Source organism: Acomys russatus, chromosome 1 (assembly GCF_903995435.1).
Source record: "Acomys russatus chromosome 1, mAcoRus1.1, whole genome shotgun sequence".
Lineage (NCBI taxonomy): Eukaryota > Metazoa > Chordata > Mammalia > Rodentia > Muridae > Acomys > Acomys russatus.
In genome coordinates this window covers 123415638-123431812 of record NC_067137.1, presented here as the reverse complement: position 1 = coordinate 123431812, position 16175 = coordinate 123415638, and the positions used below count along the sequence as shown (strand labels likewise).

General features: G+C 44.5%; 1 protein-coding gene across 1 annotated transcript in view; it reads left to right on the top strand.

The window, feature by feature from the left end:
* Window positions 1–16175, top strand: part of Dnah11 (dynein axonemal heavy chain 11) — a 326041-nt gene that overhangs the window by 28156 nt on the left and 281710 nt on the right. The window contains exons 9-12 of the mRNA XM_051152523.1: window positions 9341–9457; window positions 13940–14077; window positions 15057–15181; window positions 15814–16009. Coding sequence (XP_051008480.1) covers window positions 9341–9457; window positions 13940–14077; window positions 15057–15181; window positions 15814–16009 — 576 coding nt within the window. The remainder of the gene's footprint in view (window positions 1–9340; window positions 9458–13939; window positions 14078–15056; window positions 15182–15813; window positions 16010–16175) is intronic.

The window sequence follows — 16175 nt, the reverse complement described above, 5'->3', positions numbered from 1 at the left end:
ACCACAGCTGGCTTTATTTATTCAGGCTCTAGGGATGGAAGACAAATCCTCGCTTCCACAGACAGCACTGCTTTACTGATGAGCCCTTCTCCAGCCCATGACTGGGCTTATGTGTTGCCCTCTCACCCGCAGCCTTGCTGAGTTTGTTTATTGGCCTCATTTCTTGGGTGTGTGATCTTTAGATAAAGCCATGTCACCTGTGAAAAGACATGGCTGCTTTCCGTTCCCAGGCCTTTTGTTTTACTCGCCTAATTGCCCACGTGAGGCTATTCTATATTAAATTAGAGGTAGATATCCCTGTGATGTTCTGGACTTGTTAAGAACTCACCCGCCTTCATCTTTGGGGATGACAATCCGCTCAGTGCCCACAGGGGCCCCTCGTCGCTGAGTGTTTTTCTCACAGGAGGATGGTGAATGTGGCTAAGCTGCTTCTGCATCAGTTGAGATCTGTGTGAGGTCCACTCCCCACTCTCATCCTGTTAATGTGGCATACTGTGGATTTCCTTTTCCTTGTTTTCTTTTGTGTGTGTGAAACCGTCCTGTGGTTATGGGCTATTTCCCTTGGCCACTGTGTATAACTCTAATAATATGTTGCTGAGTTCCACGTGCACACTGCCTCACCATTCGTAAGGGACATAGGTCTCAAGTTTTCTCTACTTGCAGTCTTTATCTGACTCTGTGATGAGAGCACTGTTTATCTCAGAACGAGTCAGCAAGTACCCATTTCTTAACTTTTTGGGAAAGTCTGAGAAGGAGAGTTCTCAATTCTTCTTTAGGTATGTGCAGAATCACCAGTAAAACCATACGGCCTGAGGTTTTGTGTATCGGGAAGTTGTTGATTACTGATTGAGTCTCCTTACTAGCCTTGGCTGTTCTGAATTGATCTTGTAAGGTGGCATGACTCCAGGAGTTTATTCATTTCATCTGGGTTACGCTTCTTTCTCCTCACCCTCCCCGAAGTCCTGTCACGTGCTGGGACCACAGGCATGTGCCACCATGCCCAGCTGTGCTTTCTAATTCTGTACATAGTTGTTCACAGTACTGTACTGTAATCCTTTTTGTTTCTAGTAATAAGTGCATTTTAATTTTCATAATATTGAGTATTCACAGAAAACTGACTGACAGACTTAGTAAATCTAGCAAAATTTTTGTCAATCTTTTGAGTTGATGTATTGGGTCATTTTTTATGTAATGTAACTAACTGTATTTCAAAGAATCAGCATTTCATTTCCTTGACTAATCTCCTTTAGTTTCTTATTTTCTAGTGTGTGTCTTTGCTCTGCTCTTTATTTTTCTCAGATGTGAAACTAGAACAACCATTTGAATTTTTTAAAACATTTTTTAATGTGTTCATAGCTTTAAAATTCTGTTTTAGCACATCTATTGCATGTTTTGAGTTAGAGCTTACTGAAAGTTTATCTCCTCTTTGCCACTAGCATCTTTCTTTCTTTCTTTCTTCTCTTCCTCCTCATCCTTTTTTTTTTTTTTTTTTTTTATCAAGACAAGGTTTCTCTATATATCCCTGGCTGTTCTGGAACTTGCTCTGTAGACCAGGCCGGCCTTGAACTCACAGAGATTTGCTTGGCTCTGCCTCCCAAGTGCTAGGATTAAAGGTGTGTGCTACCACCACCCAGCTTGCCTCTAGGCATTTTTAATCTCTCTTGTGACTTTTTCTAGATGGTTTTGGTCATGGGAAGTAAACTTTTGTATTTCTCTGGACATGTAACATAGTGATATGACACAGTGAAAAGTGTTTTATATATAATAACATCTATATGGTATATAGACACATATAGCCAATATAAATTTTAAATGCACAAATTATTATAAAGAGTCAGGAAAGTATAGAGAACAAACTGGGGGAAAAAAGCAGGTCCTGGTGTACAAATAATCATTAGATGCAAGTCTTTCGTATACACCACTTCAAAGACAGATTGACAGAGTGAATTAAAACATATGACCTAATGCGTGCTTTTTCTTTCCAAACACAATCATGCAAGCATGTTATAAGTAATTGGATATATACACAAGCATTAATCAAAGGAAATTAGAAATGATTACAAAAATGTCAAATAAAGTAAGCTTTGCAATGTGGAAAGTTGCCAGAGAGGGTCCTTTCTCAGTGACAGTGATAAGGGGTCAATCCTCTGAGGAAGCAGCAGAGCCAGAAAACAGTGAAGCAAAGCTGTAGCGCTGGGCAGTGTGCACACCCGTGAACCCTAGCACAGCTCTGTCCATAGCTAAGAACGATTAGAAGATCAAGGATTTTACAGAAATAGACACTGCCAAACAAGCACACTTACTGAACTACAGCTGAGCTTGCATCCCACTGAACTATAGCTGAGCATGTATCCTACTGAACTACAGCTGAGCATGCGTCCTACGGAACTACAGCTGAGCATGCGTCCTACGGAGCTACAGCTGAGCATGTGTCCTACTGAACTATAGCTGAGCTTGCGTCCCACTGAACTACAGCTGAGCATGTGTCCTACTGAACTACAGGTGAGCATGCGTCCTACTGAACTACAGGTGAGCATGCATTCTACTGAACTACAGCTGAGCATGCATCCTACTGAACTATAGCTGAGCTTGCATCCCACTGAACTAGAGCTGAGCATGTGTCCTACTGAACTACAGGTGAGCATGTGTTCTACTGAACTACAGCTGAGCTTGCGTCCTACTGAACTGCAGCTGAGCATGCGTCCTACTGAACTGCAGCTGAGCATGCATCCTACTGAACTATAGCTGAGCTTCCGTCCCACTGAACTACAGCTGAGCTAGTGTCCCACTGAACTATAGCTGAGCATGCATCAGCAGAGCTGCTCAAGTGCCTGTGGGGCAGGTACCCAGCCGGCCTGTCCTGTATCCTCGTCATAAGACAAACCTCAGCCAAAGTAAAGGAATTAAATCATAGTGGGAAGCTACGCAGGCCTCCAGCACGGAGCTCCAATATTACATGCCCACTCCTCAAAGAGAGGGAGGTAAGAATGGGAAGGGATGGCAGTGGTGGGGCTCAAGGAAAGGAACTATTTTGATGGTTTGTTTTTGTAATTTGAGACAGGCTTTCTCTATGTAGCTCTGGCTGTCTTGGAACTCATGTGTAGACCAGGCTGGCCTTGAACTCACAGAGAGCCACCTGTCTCTGCCTCCCGAGTGCTGGGATTGAGGGTGTGCACCACCACCACGTTAGCTCAGTTTTGACCTTTTAATGTGGAGCAATCTACTAGAATTCAGTAGCCATGCTTCAGATTTTGATCTTTGGTCTTCTCCCAGGCTAGCTGTGTATCCCACATTTCACGCCTGTCTTTCTAACCAGTACAGCGGCCATGGGTCTGTCTGCAGCAAAGTCAGGGGCAACCCACGGTGCCCCTGGGGTATGTTAAAACAGTGTGACTTCAGCCTTTAAATGCTCAATTAGCTCAGCATACAACTTCATTGTCAACCTGAGGAACAGATGGGCCAGGAGCACCAAAAAGAAATGGATGACCAAAAAACAAAAACAAAAACAAAAAGAAAGAAAAAAAGAAATGGATGACACCAAAGCATGGTTTACTGAAAAGATAAAGTTCTTAAAAAAAAAAAAAGTTCAGATATAGCCAGTGGACAGCTCATTCTCCGTGTGTGTGTGTGTGTGTGTGTGTGTGTGTGTGTGTGTGTGTGTGTGTAGGGGGCAGGGATTTCCTCTGACATGGACTCTGGTGCTGGTTATTTGATCACTTCCCCTTGGCAGGGGTGGCCTTTCAGGCACACAGAGGAAGGGGATGCAGGCTATCCTGATGAGACCAGAGAGGCTGTGGTCACATGGTGGAGGAGGAGGCCTCCCCCACCACGATGCCCCCTCCCTCAGGTCAGAGGACTAGGGGAGGGGAATAGGGCAGGAGAGGGAGGGATGGAGGGTGGGAATGGGAGGATATGAGTGAGGGGGTAACAATCAGGATCTAATGTGAATAAATTATTAAAAAAAATAATTATAACATAAAAGAACTTCAAAGAAATACAAAGAAAAATTAGCATTAGCAGGAATAAAATTGATGGCTGCAGACTTGTAGACATCCAAAGATTATAGGGAAAACCCAAGTGAAAACCAGGATGGAACTTCCACACATGGCTTTGACAACTTAGATGAAAAGAACCCACTCCTGAAAAGTCTGCGCTCTGCCACAGTTCAATGGGTAGTTTGAGTAACTCTGCTAAAGAAAACTGGATTTAAAATTTAAAACTCCCCCAAAGGAGATATTCTGGCCTGGATGTTTCACTGGAGGATTCTGCCTGGTGTTTCAGAGTGAATACCAATTCTGTGGACTCTATTCTCAGCAGAAAAGAGGAAGCCACTTCTCAGGCCCTGAAGAGGATGGTGTGGCCTGCCCAATGCCCGAACTGAGTGAGTCCATATGAAACAGAAAGAGGGGCAGCATGCTCTATCACAAATATACGTGTCACTGTGTAGTCAGATAGGATCTGGCAGGACATGAAAGGAACTATTTTTGTGGATGGTTTTAATCTTATTTTTATTTGTAAAGATAAACTATATGTACATATAGTTTGTACCAAAGTCTTGTAAGACACAGTGAAAAGGTCATCAAAGTGAATTAACACCTCTCTCTCTCTCTCTCTCTCTCTCTCTCTCTCTCTCTCTCTCTCTCACATTTTTGTTTTGTTTTGTTTTTCCAGACAGGGTGTCTCTGTGTAGCCTTGGCTGTCCTGGACTCGTTTTGTAGACCAGGCTGGCCTCAAACTCAGAGATCCACCTGCCTCTGCCCCCCGAGTGCTGGGATTAAAAGCGTGTGCCACCACTGCCTGGCTTATTTTCTCTTTCTCTACCTAGTTATTCTGAGTATGACCAGAGCAACTAAGGTCTGGTTAAAAAACCCCAAATATGGTTTTGCTATGAACCCAACAATGTACTTAACCCTCTGGACTCCTTTATCCTGTATATCTGTGAGTTTTCGTATCCTCTGACCTCTCTCTCAAAATTTCCTCCCACCTTCCCGTTATAATCTCACATTCATGAATAGTGAGGCCTTAGGGCAATTTTCTTTGTGTTTGAATCATCTCACTTGCACAGTGTCCCCCAGGAGTGTCTGTGTCATGACAAATGCCAAGGTTTCCTTTTTCTGAGCAGAGTAGCATTCTATTTTGTATAATCTCTCTCTCTCTCTCTCTCTCTCTCTCTCTCTCTCTCTCTCTCTCTCTCTGTGTGTGTGTGTGTGTGTGTGTGTGTGTGTGTGTGTGTGTGTGGTTACTGGCCCTCAACTCCCTGCAGCTGTCTTTCTTATGGATTCTGTGCCAACTGAAAGCCAACTCAGGAGGTCAGTGGGTTACATGGTTGCTCTATTTTTCACATTTAGGAGCCTGCACTTGTTCTCTCAATGGCTTCCCCAATCTACAGTCAAACCATTACAGAGGGAAAATAGACCACACCAAAGGGGATTTGACATGGGTGTGTAAAGGAGGTTCAGTATGTAAAGGAGGTTCAGTATTTGGTGAGAATTCAAAACTGATATTGCAGTCAACAGTTTAACCCTCTTGGTCAAAGGATACAAAACAGCGGGTGCGTGGAATAAATGGGCCAAGATCTAACACCTGAGGTATAAGATGTCCGTTGTATGGAAATTGGGATTTAAAAATAACTGAAGTGGTGGGGTGGGAATTGTGCTAATCACTCCAGAAAACAAAGCTGACCAAGGTCAATATCCAGTCATGCCTCTCCCCACCCCCTGTTGACAGGGCAAAACTTAAAGCACAGTGAGCGATTCAATGGCCTGGTTGGCATCTCCGCTGGGAATTTAATGGAAGGCTTAGAGTGACCCTGTTCAGACTGCCTTTACCCGTCCCCCAATCCCACTCTTGACTGACTTCAACTCTTCAAGTGTCACAAGTCGTTAGGGGAAGTGCTCAGGGGCCCCTATAATCTCATTTTCTCAGGACGCCCAGTTCCTTCGCGTCTGTCTGGGAAGTACATACATGGCTCATTTCTCTCCTGGGCTGCAGCGTTCTCCTCTGAGCTGCTCCCTCTGGCCTGTTTTGGCTCTATTAATTTATTCTCCATGCAGCAGCTTGAGAGCCTTTCACGTGCTTAGACAAATCATGGGTTTTTATCTAATTAAAACCTTTGATGGCTTCTCAGGATGCTAATAAAGGCAATTTCGTACTTTCCAGAATATAGACACTTTTTTATGATGACTCCTGAGTCATAGTAACTTACTTCCTAGCCAGTAAGTACTTACTGAGAAACAGCTATGGGCTGGGAACCCTGTAAACATTGTTACTATCACTGTGGAAGCAAGTCTGGCCATTAGGTCGATTGACCCAGAATCAAGGGGAAAATACCACAGATGATGGCGATACAAGCATGCCTAGTGCTGGGGCAGGCAAATGGAGGTCTGTTCCAGAGGGGGAAATGCACACAGACCAAGTAGGCAAGGCAGAGGTCAGTAACGTAGGCGAGAGATTGTTCGAGGTTACATCTTAAGAGTGAGAACGCCAGGGTCGTCAGTGAGGTCCCAGCTGCACTGGCCCCTGAGGACCATGCTGCTGCTGCTGCTGCTGCTTCGCTGTTTTAATCAATTCAGTGATCTGAATTCATGATTGTAATCGAGATAACTTAACAGGAGCTTGACTTGGAGAGACGCAGATCACGGAGGCTGCATCTTGGAGGATGTTTAGAGCTGGTGATGGCAGCCTCGACGAACCGGTGGTGGCTGGGACGGTCATGCCAGAAGAGACTGGCAGTTGTGAGAGAAGATGGCTAGTGCTTTTAAAAAGAGTCAAAGGGCCTTGCCAGGTTTCTCTTAGGGTGTATAAAAAGAGCCACTAGACAGAGAAATCATAAGTGTGAATTCTCTGTGGCAATGTCTTTTTATCAAGTGTGTGTCCGTGTGCAAGTGCACTGTGTGTGTGTGTGTGTGTGCATGAGTGAGAGAGGCGGCTGTTCATCCTTCAGCAGATTGTCAGTGCCTGACCCACTGAACTGCCCTCCCAGCCCCTCCCTGCTGGCTTTTATAAGGGGCAGGGGCATTTCTAAATTTGATTTAAGAATGTCATGTAGGAGTATACACACACGTGTGTGTGTGTGCATGTGCATGTATGTGCGTGTCTGCGCATGTGTGTGCATATGTGTATATGTGTGCATGTATGTGTGTGCATGCGTGTGCGTGTGCGTGTGTGTGCATGTGTGTGTGCATGTGTGTGTGCATGTGTGTGTGCATGCTTGTGTGCATGTGTGTGCATGTGTATGTGCATGTGTGTGTGCATGCGTGTGTGCATGTGTGTGCATGTGTGTGCATGCTTGTGTGCATGTGTATGTGCATGTGTGTGCATGCTTGTGTGCATGCGTGTGTGCATGTGTGTGTGCATGTGTATGTGCATGTGTATGTGCATGCTTGTGTGCATGTGTGTGTACATGTGTATGTGCATGTGTGTGCATGCTTGTGTGCATGTGTGTGTGCATGTGTGTGTGCATGTGTGTGCATGTGTATGTGCATGCGTGTGTGCATGCTTGTGTGCATGTGTGTGTGCATGTGTGTGTGCATGCGTGTGTGCATGTGTGTGTGCGTGTGTGTGCATGTGTGTGTGCATGTGTGTGAGTTTGAGGTAGAGATTCTTGTCTCATCCCTTCTGATATTGCTCATTGTGTCCCAGGGTGAAGCGCTGAAGGATTAGAGACTCACGCTTTCTGTGCTGAGAAGCGGGGACATGAGGCTTGTTAACACTTGTCATGTTTGCTTCAGTGGCTCTTGAGTGGACAGGATGCTTGGCTAGAGTTCAGGACACTTGGCTTCACTCTCTTGATGCTCGGCATAGAATCCAGACCCCGCCCTACGCTGACCTGCTCAGAGGGTTTCAGGCTGCTTGGACAACACACTGAGTCAGGCGTCTTGTAAACACATTTATTGTCCCCTTCTGGAGGCTGCAAAGTCCAGGGTCAAGGCCTCAGCTGAATCCCACTGTGCCTTCCTCGTGTGTGTGTGTGTGTCTGTGTGTGTGTGTGTGTGTGTGTGTGTGTGTGTGTGTGTGTAGGGGGAGGATGAGAGTCTCTCTCAGGCCGTAAGAGGGTGTGGGTCCTATCCAGTCAGGAGGGCCCTGCCTCTTCATCACTTTTAGAAATCACTTCCCCTTGCACGTTTGGATTTTCTCATGGACTCCGGGGGCAGCAGAAACACTGAGACCATTGTGGGCACATTTCTCCACAGAAGCCAGAGGAGGATGGGCTTTATGTACAGTAGTGTAGCTTACACATTATATATTATTATAATTGAATTATTAGATATGGTTTTAAACTGAAGAGATGTCAGGTTACAAACCCCTCTCCCCATAACAAATTAAAAACATTTTTTTTAAATAACCGAGTCAATGTAACGAATATATTCAGTGGCTAGGCAGGCCTAATTCTTTTTGCACTAATGGTCAATGGCATTAGAAAGCAAGTTTGCAATCACTGCCTCAAAGGAATAACATACACCGGGCTTGTTTTGAATTGAAACAAAACAAAACAAAACAAAAAAACAGCTTGCTACTGAGTTTGTTTTGCCACTTACAAAGTGGAAAAGCAATATCAATGTGTGCCTGTGCTGTACACGGTAAAGACTGAATTAGCTACCGCCCTGCGAGCCGAGCCCAGCAGGTAGAGCTGGGGTCATGACTGACTGCTTGTTGCCGAGTTGGCGGACAGGCAAAGGCAGTCGCTGAGCTAAGGCTGGGGCGTGCTCTTCAGGCACCCTGGTTGTGAAGCTGAGGATGGCTGCGTGTCCCCAGGGACAGCTTTACTGTGGTGCTGTGGAGACAAAGTTATTGTCTTTCCTCCCTTCTGATTATGGGATGGATGGTTTTGCATGAGGAGGAAACTGGGGGCTGTCAGCTGCATATTAATGAGAACCCAGAAGAAAATGTCAGAGGATCTCCACTCATGAGGCTTCCTCACGGGTGCGTGGGTTTCGGTTCTGACCTGATGGGGGGTGTTTTCTATGCATAGGGTTTCCATTGCACAAGGAAACAGAAGCATTCCGTGGAACTTACAGATGACCCAGCCTTTTGCTTACGATTAAGGTGGAGGAAGGCAGGCACCCTGATGCCCCCACGCGAGTGTCGGGGCCAAGCGCTGGGAGGGCTGAAGAGAGGGTAACGGGCCGCACAGGCAGTGTTCCAGAAGGTGACCACTTGTACGGCCAGTCAGATGCAGCCGCTGTTCCTTCATCTTTCCTGGGAAGCTGAGAGACTGAGGGAAAATAAGGCCATCTCACTTGTCTGCTGTCTTCACTGTTGGTGCAATCTCTCTAACTATCTTCTTCTTTTTTTTTTTTTTTTTTTTTTTTTTTTTTTTTTTTTACTTTGCATGACACAGGGGTTTGAAAGCGATTATTTCAAATTTAAGTCCAAAACCCTGGATTTTGACAGAAGGCTTGGCACGCTCCTTTGTGAAGGTCTCTGCACCTGCTGTGATTTGGGATCTGCGTTTAAGGTTAGTTCTGAGGACACTCGCAGGAAAATGAGTAATTTAGACCATTAGATGAAAAGGCCACAAACACGTTCTTCTCTGATTGAGGCGAAGCATTAACCGCATCAGTCGCGTTCCCTTCACACTCACCCCCGGACAACAAGGTCTGAATAATGACGTTTACTCTGGGAAGGTCATTTTAAGGACGTGTAACTTTTGATCTTTTCTGGCATTCACTGTATTTTAGCTTTTATGTCCTGTAGAGCAAATTGAATGTGGCAATGAAATATTGACTCAACAGTAAGCCACATTGAAAAGTTAAAAAAAAAAAAATATGGTTCTTCTCTTTATACTGTTTGCATATGCTGGCATCATCTGCCAACTTTATTATTCTGACCGAAACAAATAATGACCAGTCTTCCCTGTCTCATCAAGTGTAAGACACCATTGATAACAGGTATTATGTATGTGTCAATAAGGAAAAAATGCTGCTAAATTAATTATATTTCATTGATTATCTAATACATTCTGACCTCAGAGATATTGAAGCGTGGAAGAATGTTTTGTGAATGAACTTAATAAGGTATATGTGTATTAAAATCCTGTAAAAGGCTGGGAACATGGGCCAGTGGCGTAGTGTTTGCGCTGCTGCTGTGTGAGCGGGTAGCAGAGAGAGAAACAGGGAAGTGGGGTAGTTCCGGAAAGGAAATGCATTTTGAAAACTCCCAGAGATGGAAGCTTGTAGTATGGAAACAGGAAGAGCACGTTAAAGAAAAGTGAACTGCAAATCACATGTTAAGTTAGGGTTAAGTGAAACCCCAAACAGGGGACATAGTGTTTGCCATCCAAGCAGGCACAGTTGGGAACCACGGCCACACTTCATCAAGGATGGCAGAGCAAAGTGATATGGCAGGCAGATTTTCAAGGAACATGTTAGTGGATTTTGAGTTTTCAGATGGGTCGACAGACACGGGTGAAGCCACTGCCTGAGAAGGACCAAATGGTGTACTTTTTTTTTTTTTTTAACAAAAAAAAAAAAATTATTATTTTCAGGTAAAACTGAGCTGCCCATTGGCCAAAATACACAGAGTGTTTCTATAGTTTCCTCTCTTTGGTACAATTAATTTATATTTCATATGCTATTTTTCCTTTGACTAGATAAATATTTCTTAGGTGAAATGATAGCATCCGGATTCTCATTTAGCAGAGTTAGGCCTTTTTTTTTTTTTTTCCTAAAAGAATAGTAGTTTTGTTTTTTCAAATTCTGTGCAGAGACGTCTCATATTTATGTTACTGGAAATTAAATGTGCTCTTTTAAGCTTTTGTGAAAGAAAGAACAGAGTGAAGGGTTAATCTAGAGAGATTCCTCCTCCTTGTCAGTCAGACATCGACATGGGTGCATGTTAGTCTATTTTTTCTAAGCAGTTTTGTCTTGTTGTCAAGTGTTTTTTTTTTTTTTTTTTTTTCAAAAAAGCATTCCACATATTTGTAGTTGACTGTTAAAATAATAAGATAAAATCCTGACTTAAAAGCCTAGGATGATGGGGCCGCATCTCTTGTAGCCTTTGTTAGGATTAAGTTGCCCTGTAGACAACAGGAACTTACTGATGGCCTGAGGGCAGTCGGATTAACTGGAATTAGATGTGACACGATGTTGGAAGGGTAATGGCAGAAGAAGGATGTGCAGGGTCATACACTCCAGGGAGACAGGATCTCAGCCACAGGCGCAGGCCGATGAACTCTGACCACTGAGCACCTTAGAAGAGGATTATTTTCGTAGGCTGTTCCAAAAGATGACACTTTGATGTCTGCTCTCGGTAAAGGATTCTGGTGTGTAAACTTGTAACACTTAAGAGCCTAGAGTGTTGGCATCCGCTGAAAAATAAACACAACAACGCTAATAAATGGATCTAAGATCTGTGTTGAGGTAACTTGAGGTGTGATTGGGAAAAAGAGTCCAGAAAAGATTTTAGACAACACACAGATGGAAGTCCAGCGTGCTCCAGAATCCCGTACGTCTTGAAGCCCAGTACAAGGCCACAGGGGGCACATTCCACATTGTGAAAGTCGGCTTCACATCCAGCACTGTTGAAATAGTATATGATGTTGTCTTGAGTGTGTGTGTGTGTGAGTGTGAGAGTGTGTGTGTGTGTGTGTGTGTGTGTATGTAGTATAAATATTTCCAAATCCCCCAAATCCTGAAGGCCAAGATATTTTTGGTCCCAAGCATTTCCTGATAAGGTATGTTCAACCGAATTAAAAATTTACAGTAATATATATATTATAGAAATAGATTACCATATTATATATGTATATATTCAGGTACCCACAGGATTAAAAAGTCTTTGAACAAGGCAAACCCAGGGGAAAATAATATTAATACCACTTTGAACGATACAGGAGAGTCATGGATAGCTGCCTCCCATTAGGAAGCTGGGAGGGAGATGGGAATCAAAGAGTTCTGAAACCGAGTCTTTAGGGAAAGAAAACGCAGGCTTCAGGCTCCAGCTTGCAGGGCTGATGTGAAGGGAGGCAGCTGTCTGTCCTGCCTGAAGCTTCAGGACACTACGTGACTGAGGTTCTCACCCTGGAGGCAAACAAGTACACGTTGGCGGTGACGGTGACTGTCCAGCAGGTCACACAGTGCTACTCTTCCGCTCCCTGGCTTCTCTTTGGAATGTTTTCCTGCTTTTTCCTTTTGTGCACTCAGGGCTTCGGCACAGCCAGGTGGGTAGGCAAGATGAGCTGGAGCCAGGAACCTTCTAGAGAACGTAAGATCGTGTGGTGAAAGAAATGCATTTCCAGCTGGTATTGGGGTTCCTTTGGGTAACCTAGGAGGGCGGTAGTCCCTTGTGAGTTCACAGGAAGCCCCAACCAACAGAACAGTGGGCTGGAAAAGAAAGCTAGTAATTAACGTTTTGGTAGGTGGCTGACCAGCTGGGTTTAAAATTATCTAGAGGTTTCTGTTAACATTATAAGCATTATCAGAAAAAAAAAAAAAAAAAAAAAAGCCAGAATGTATTTGTCTTTGGTGGGCCATGAAATAGATGCATTTATATTTTAACCGGCATAACCTTTTCATTGTGTTATCTTCATTGAGTGTAGCGTTAGGAATGTTCACAAAACTTCTATAACGAAGCTGTTTTTTAATAAAAGTTTTGAGGCACACCAATTACTTCTTAAGAAAAAAAAAAAAGAACAAAATTCTCTTTTTTCCTGTTGCTCTCCTTGGTTATTCTGGGACACCTCTTGAAGAAAATACCAGTATAAGAGATGTAAAGTGAATAAATAAATAAGCTAATTAAAGAAAATACCAACATAATGTACATGAAAATGGGTACATTAATAATCCCACACAGGCATAGTCTCGGATGCCCCGGTGGGCATCTCAGCCGTGCATAGCTTTGGCCTTGTTTATATTTCCTGACACTTACATGCCCATGCTCAGCTCAGTTTAGAAATTACACACACTAAGATAATAAACGGAATCTTTGCAATAGTGTAAAATTACAGCATTGAGCAAAGCTTAGGAAGCTGTTCCATCCTAAAAAAAATTTTTTTGTTTGATATTTAGTCACTAGGAAGGGACATGGGAGGAAACAGGGCCTTGGACTGGGGGGGGGGGGCAGGGGCAGTAGGAGGGGCCAGTGAAGGGTGAGGCCGCCTTTGCAGCCCAGCTCCTCTGCTAGTCTATGGATCTCGGCAAGCGACTTCCTCCCCGCGGTTCTGCTCTCGTGGGGAACTCTCTGAGAGCCTGTTTCTAAGGCCTTCAGTTAATCACGCTTGGACTCTCATTGCATACAGATAATCCATCCCCGTGTGACTTAGCTAGCCAAGAAAGCCACAGCATGCAAACACATAAAATAATTCACATCAGACAGTAATCTTAGCCCATCTTTGCGGAGGGCGCTTCCTCTGCTTGGTAGTAGTTTTTGCCCCCTCATAACTTAAGTTAACTTAATTCAGACAGCCGCATACTCTTTCTGAGAAACAGCTGAAGGCTTTAGCCAGGACCTTCGCGTGGAAGAGGTGGCCACCTGTAGTGTTTTTGGATCAGTACCCGCAGGCCACTGTTGGGGTGACTCCATCTTAGGTGTGCACTAGGGGCAGATCAGTTATTTTAATTGGTACATTTGGTGTCATCATGAACAGAGAGAAATACACAACACACTTTTAAGTCTTGCTTCTACTTTTACATGCTGTATGCATGTTGGAGCCAGCACGCTCATAGACGTTGGCTCACTTCCGGTCCTGTCAATTTCCATGGAGGCAAAAATATTTTATCTAGAATTTGGTTTATTGGTTTATTGGTTATGTAGAATTTTAGGAAGACACGAAAATAAATGATTTGTCTTTTTGTGGTACCGCATGTATTTTAGGGTCCTGGACTCTCTGCCTCTAATGGTGTAAGAAGGTTAGTTGGGGAAGTTGGGAGCTAAGTTCTTGTACTGAAAACTCAAAGTTCTTAACCTTTCTTAAACTTTGATTTTTTTTTCTTTTAAATAGCTGTTGACCATATTTGGGAATTTTCTAGAGAAACCAGCTGTCATGGAAATTTTCAGCCCACATTACGGCACGTTATTGAACATGTTTAATGAAGAGTTGGATATGTGTAAGCAACTGTATGGTGACCACATGAACCGGGTGAGTAGTGGTAAGACAGCACTGTCACCTTGCATGTGGGTTGTGGCCATCAGACAGCACTGTCACCTTGCATGTGGGTTGTGGCCATCAGACAGCACTGTCACCTTGCATGTGGGTGGTGGCCATAAGACAGCACTGTCAGTCACCGTGCATGTGGGTCGTGGCCATCAGACAGCACTGTCAGTCACCGTGCATGTGGGTCGTGGCCATCAGACAGCACCGTCACCGTGCATGTGGGTTGTGGCCATCAGACAGCACCGTCACCGTGCATGTGGGTCGTGGCCATCAGACAGCACTGTCACCGTGCATGTGGGTCGTGGCCATCAGACAGCACTGTCACCTTGCATGTGGGTCGTGGCCATCAGACAGCACTGTCACCATCCATGTGGGTCGTGGCCATCAGACAGCACTGTCACCGTGCATGTGGGTCGTGGCCATCAGACAGCACCGTCACCGTGCATGTGGGTCGTGGCCATCAGACAGCACTGTCACCGTGCATGTGGGTCGTGGCCATCAGACAGCACTGTCACCGTGCATGTGGGTCGTGGCCATCAGACAGCACCGTCACTGTGCATGTGGGTCGTGGCCATCAGCTAGCACCATCTTTATTGTGCGTAAAGATTAGATTCATTAGCTAATTACACACAAAGTTAGAAATTAGTGTCACTGTATATATGCACTGAATACGTGTTAGTGCTGGGGATTGAGACAGAGACCTCTACGCTCGGGAAAAAAAACTCCACCGCTGAACTATACTTCCAACTGAATGCTTTTACTTAATGGTTTTCTTATGGAGATGGAGAACTTGCTTTTGGACCTTACTTCTTCATTAATGACATTATTAATCACCCACGCTTAATACCGCTATGAAAATAAAATAAATATCTCCTTATATGAATGGAGAATGACCCTGACTAGGTATCCCCCCCCCTTTTTTTTTTTTTTTTTTTTGCCTCTTCCTGAAAATGCCAACATGCAGATTGAACGCGGTCATGAAATTCTCAGCAAGAACATGCCGTTCACCTCTGGGAACATTAGGTGGGCCAGGATGCTGCTTGAACGTCTTCAAATGCTTTGGTCAGACTTCGCATCCCTCCGTCATCTGTGAGTAGCCAGGCTTACGCTGCGATGAATTCTGCCGGTGTGTGGGTGTTTCGTGTTGAAGCAGAGTGTCCACAGCCCGGGCAGCCCTCAAATGCATCAGGTGAGGGTGACCTTGAAGTCCTGAGCCTATTGCCGCCACCTCTCAGGTGCTACGGTTGTAGGCAGGTGTCACCACACCTGGGTTCCAGCTGGTTTTTGACCCGGGGAAGTGGCTGTTGGCATTAGCACTTCAGGATGTGCTGGCCCGGTTCCTTTTTGGCTGGGCTCAAGCTGGTGAAAGGGCTTTATCGTTACAATTTTGGAATATTTTCTAGGAATCAAAACTTCATACTGTTTATGTTGTTTTCTAGTCTATTTGTTTTTTAATCTCTCCTTTTCACTCAATGTCTGGAAAGTTTAATATTTTACTTTCTCTTCATCAGTCTCCCTTACTTTGTCACACAATCCCCTGTGCTCTTTTTTTGTAACTTCCTGCTAGAAGCTGGTAGCTTATTGATGCTTACTGAAGTCTTTGGCTTTAAGCGGAGGCAATTTTAAAGCACCTCTGATCTCCCTCGGATCTTTATAACCCTTGGTTTCATCCTCTACTGTAAAGGAAGCTGCACTCAGTTGACATAGCCTCATTGCTCCAGGTTCCCGGGCCATCCTGACGAGGCTGCAGTCTGTCAGAAGTATGCCCAAATGACCGCTCTGCTGGGCCAATTCGAAAGTCATATCTATAACGAATGGAGAAGAAACGTGGATGAAACCTGTGAATTCAACCTGAACCAGCCCTTGCTTAAATTCAGTGCCATCGACGGCCTTCTCAGTGTCAACTTTGACCCTAAGGTAGGACGCTGCCTTTCTAAACCCTTTAGAGGGGCTGCTGGTGTGGTCCTGAGGCCTCCCTAGTGGCAGAGAAATCACTTCAGTTAAACTCTATTTTGAGGAAATGGCAGTGCTGTGAGAGCTATAAATTTAAACTCCAGAAAGCTTTTCTTACAGAGATTTATTT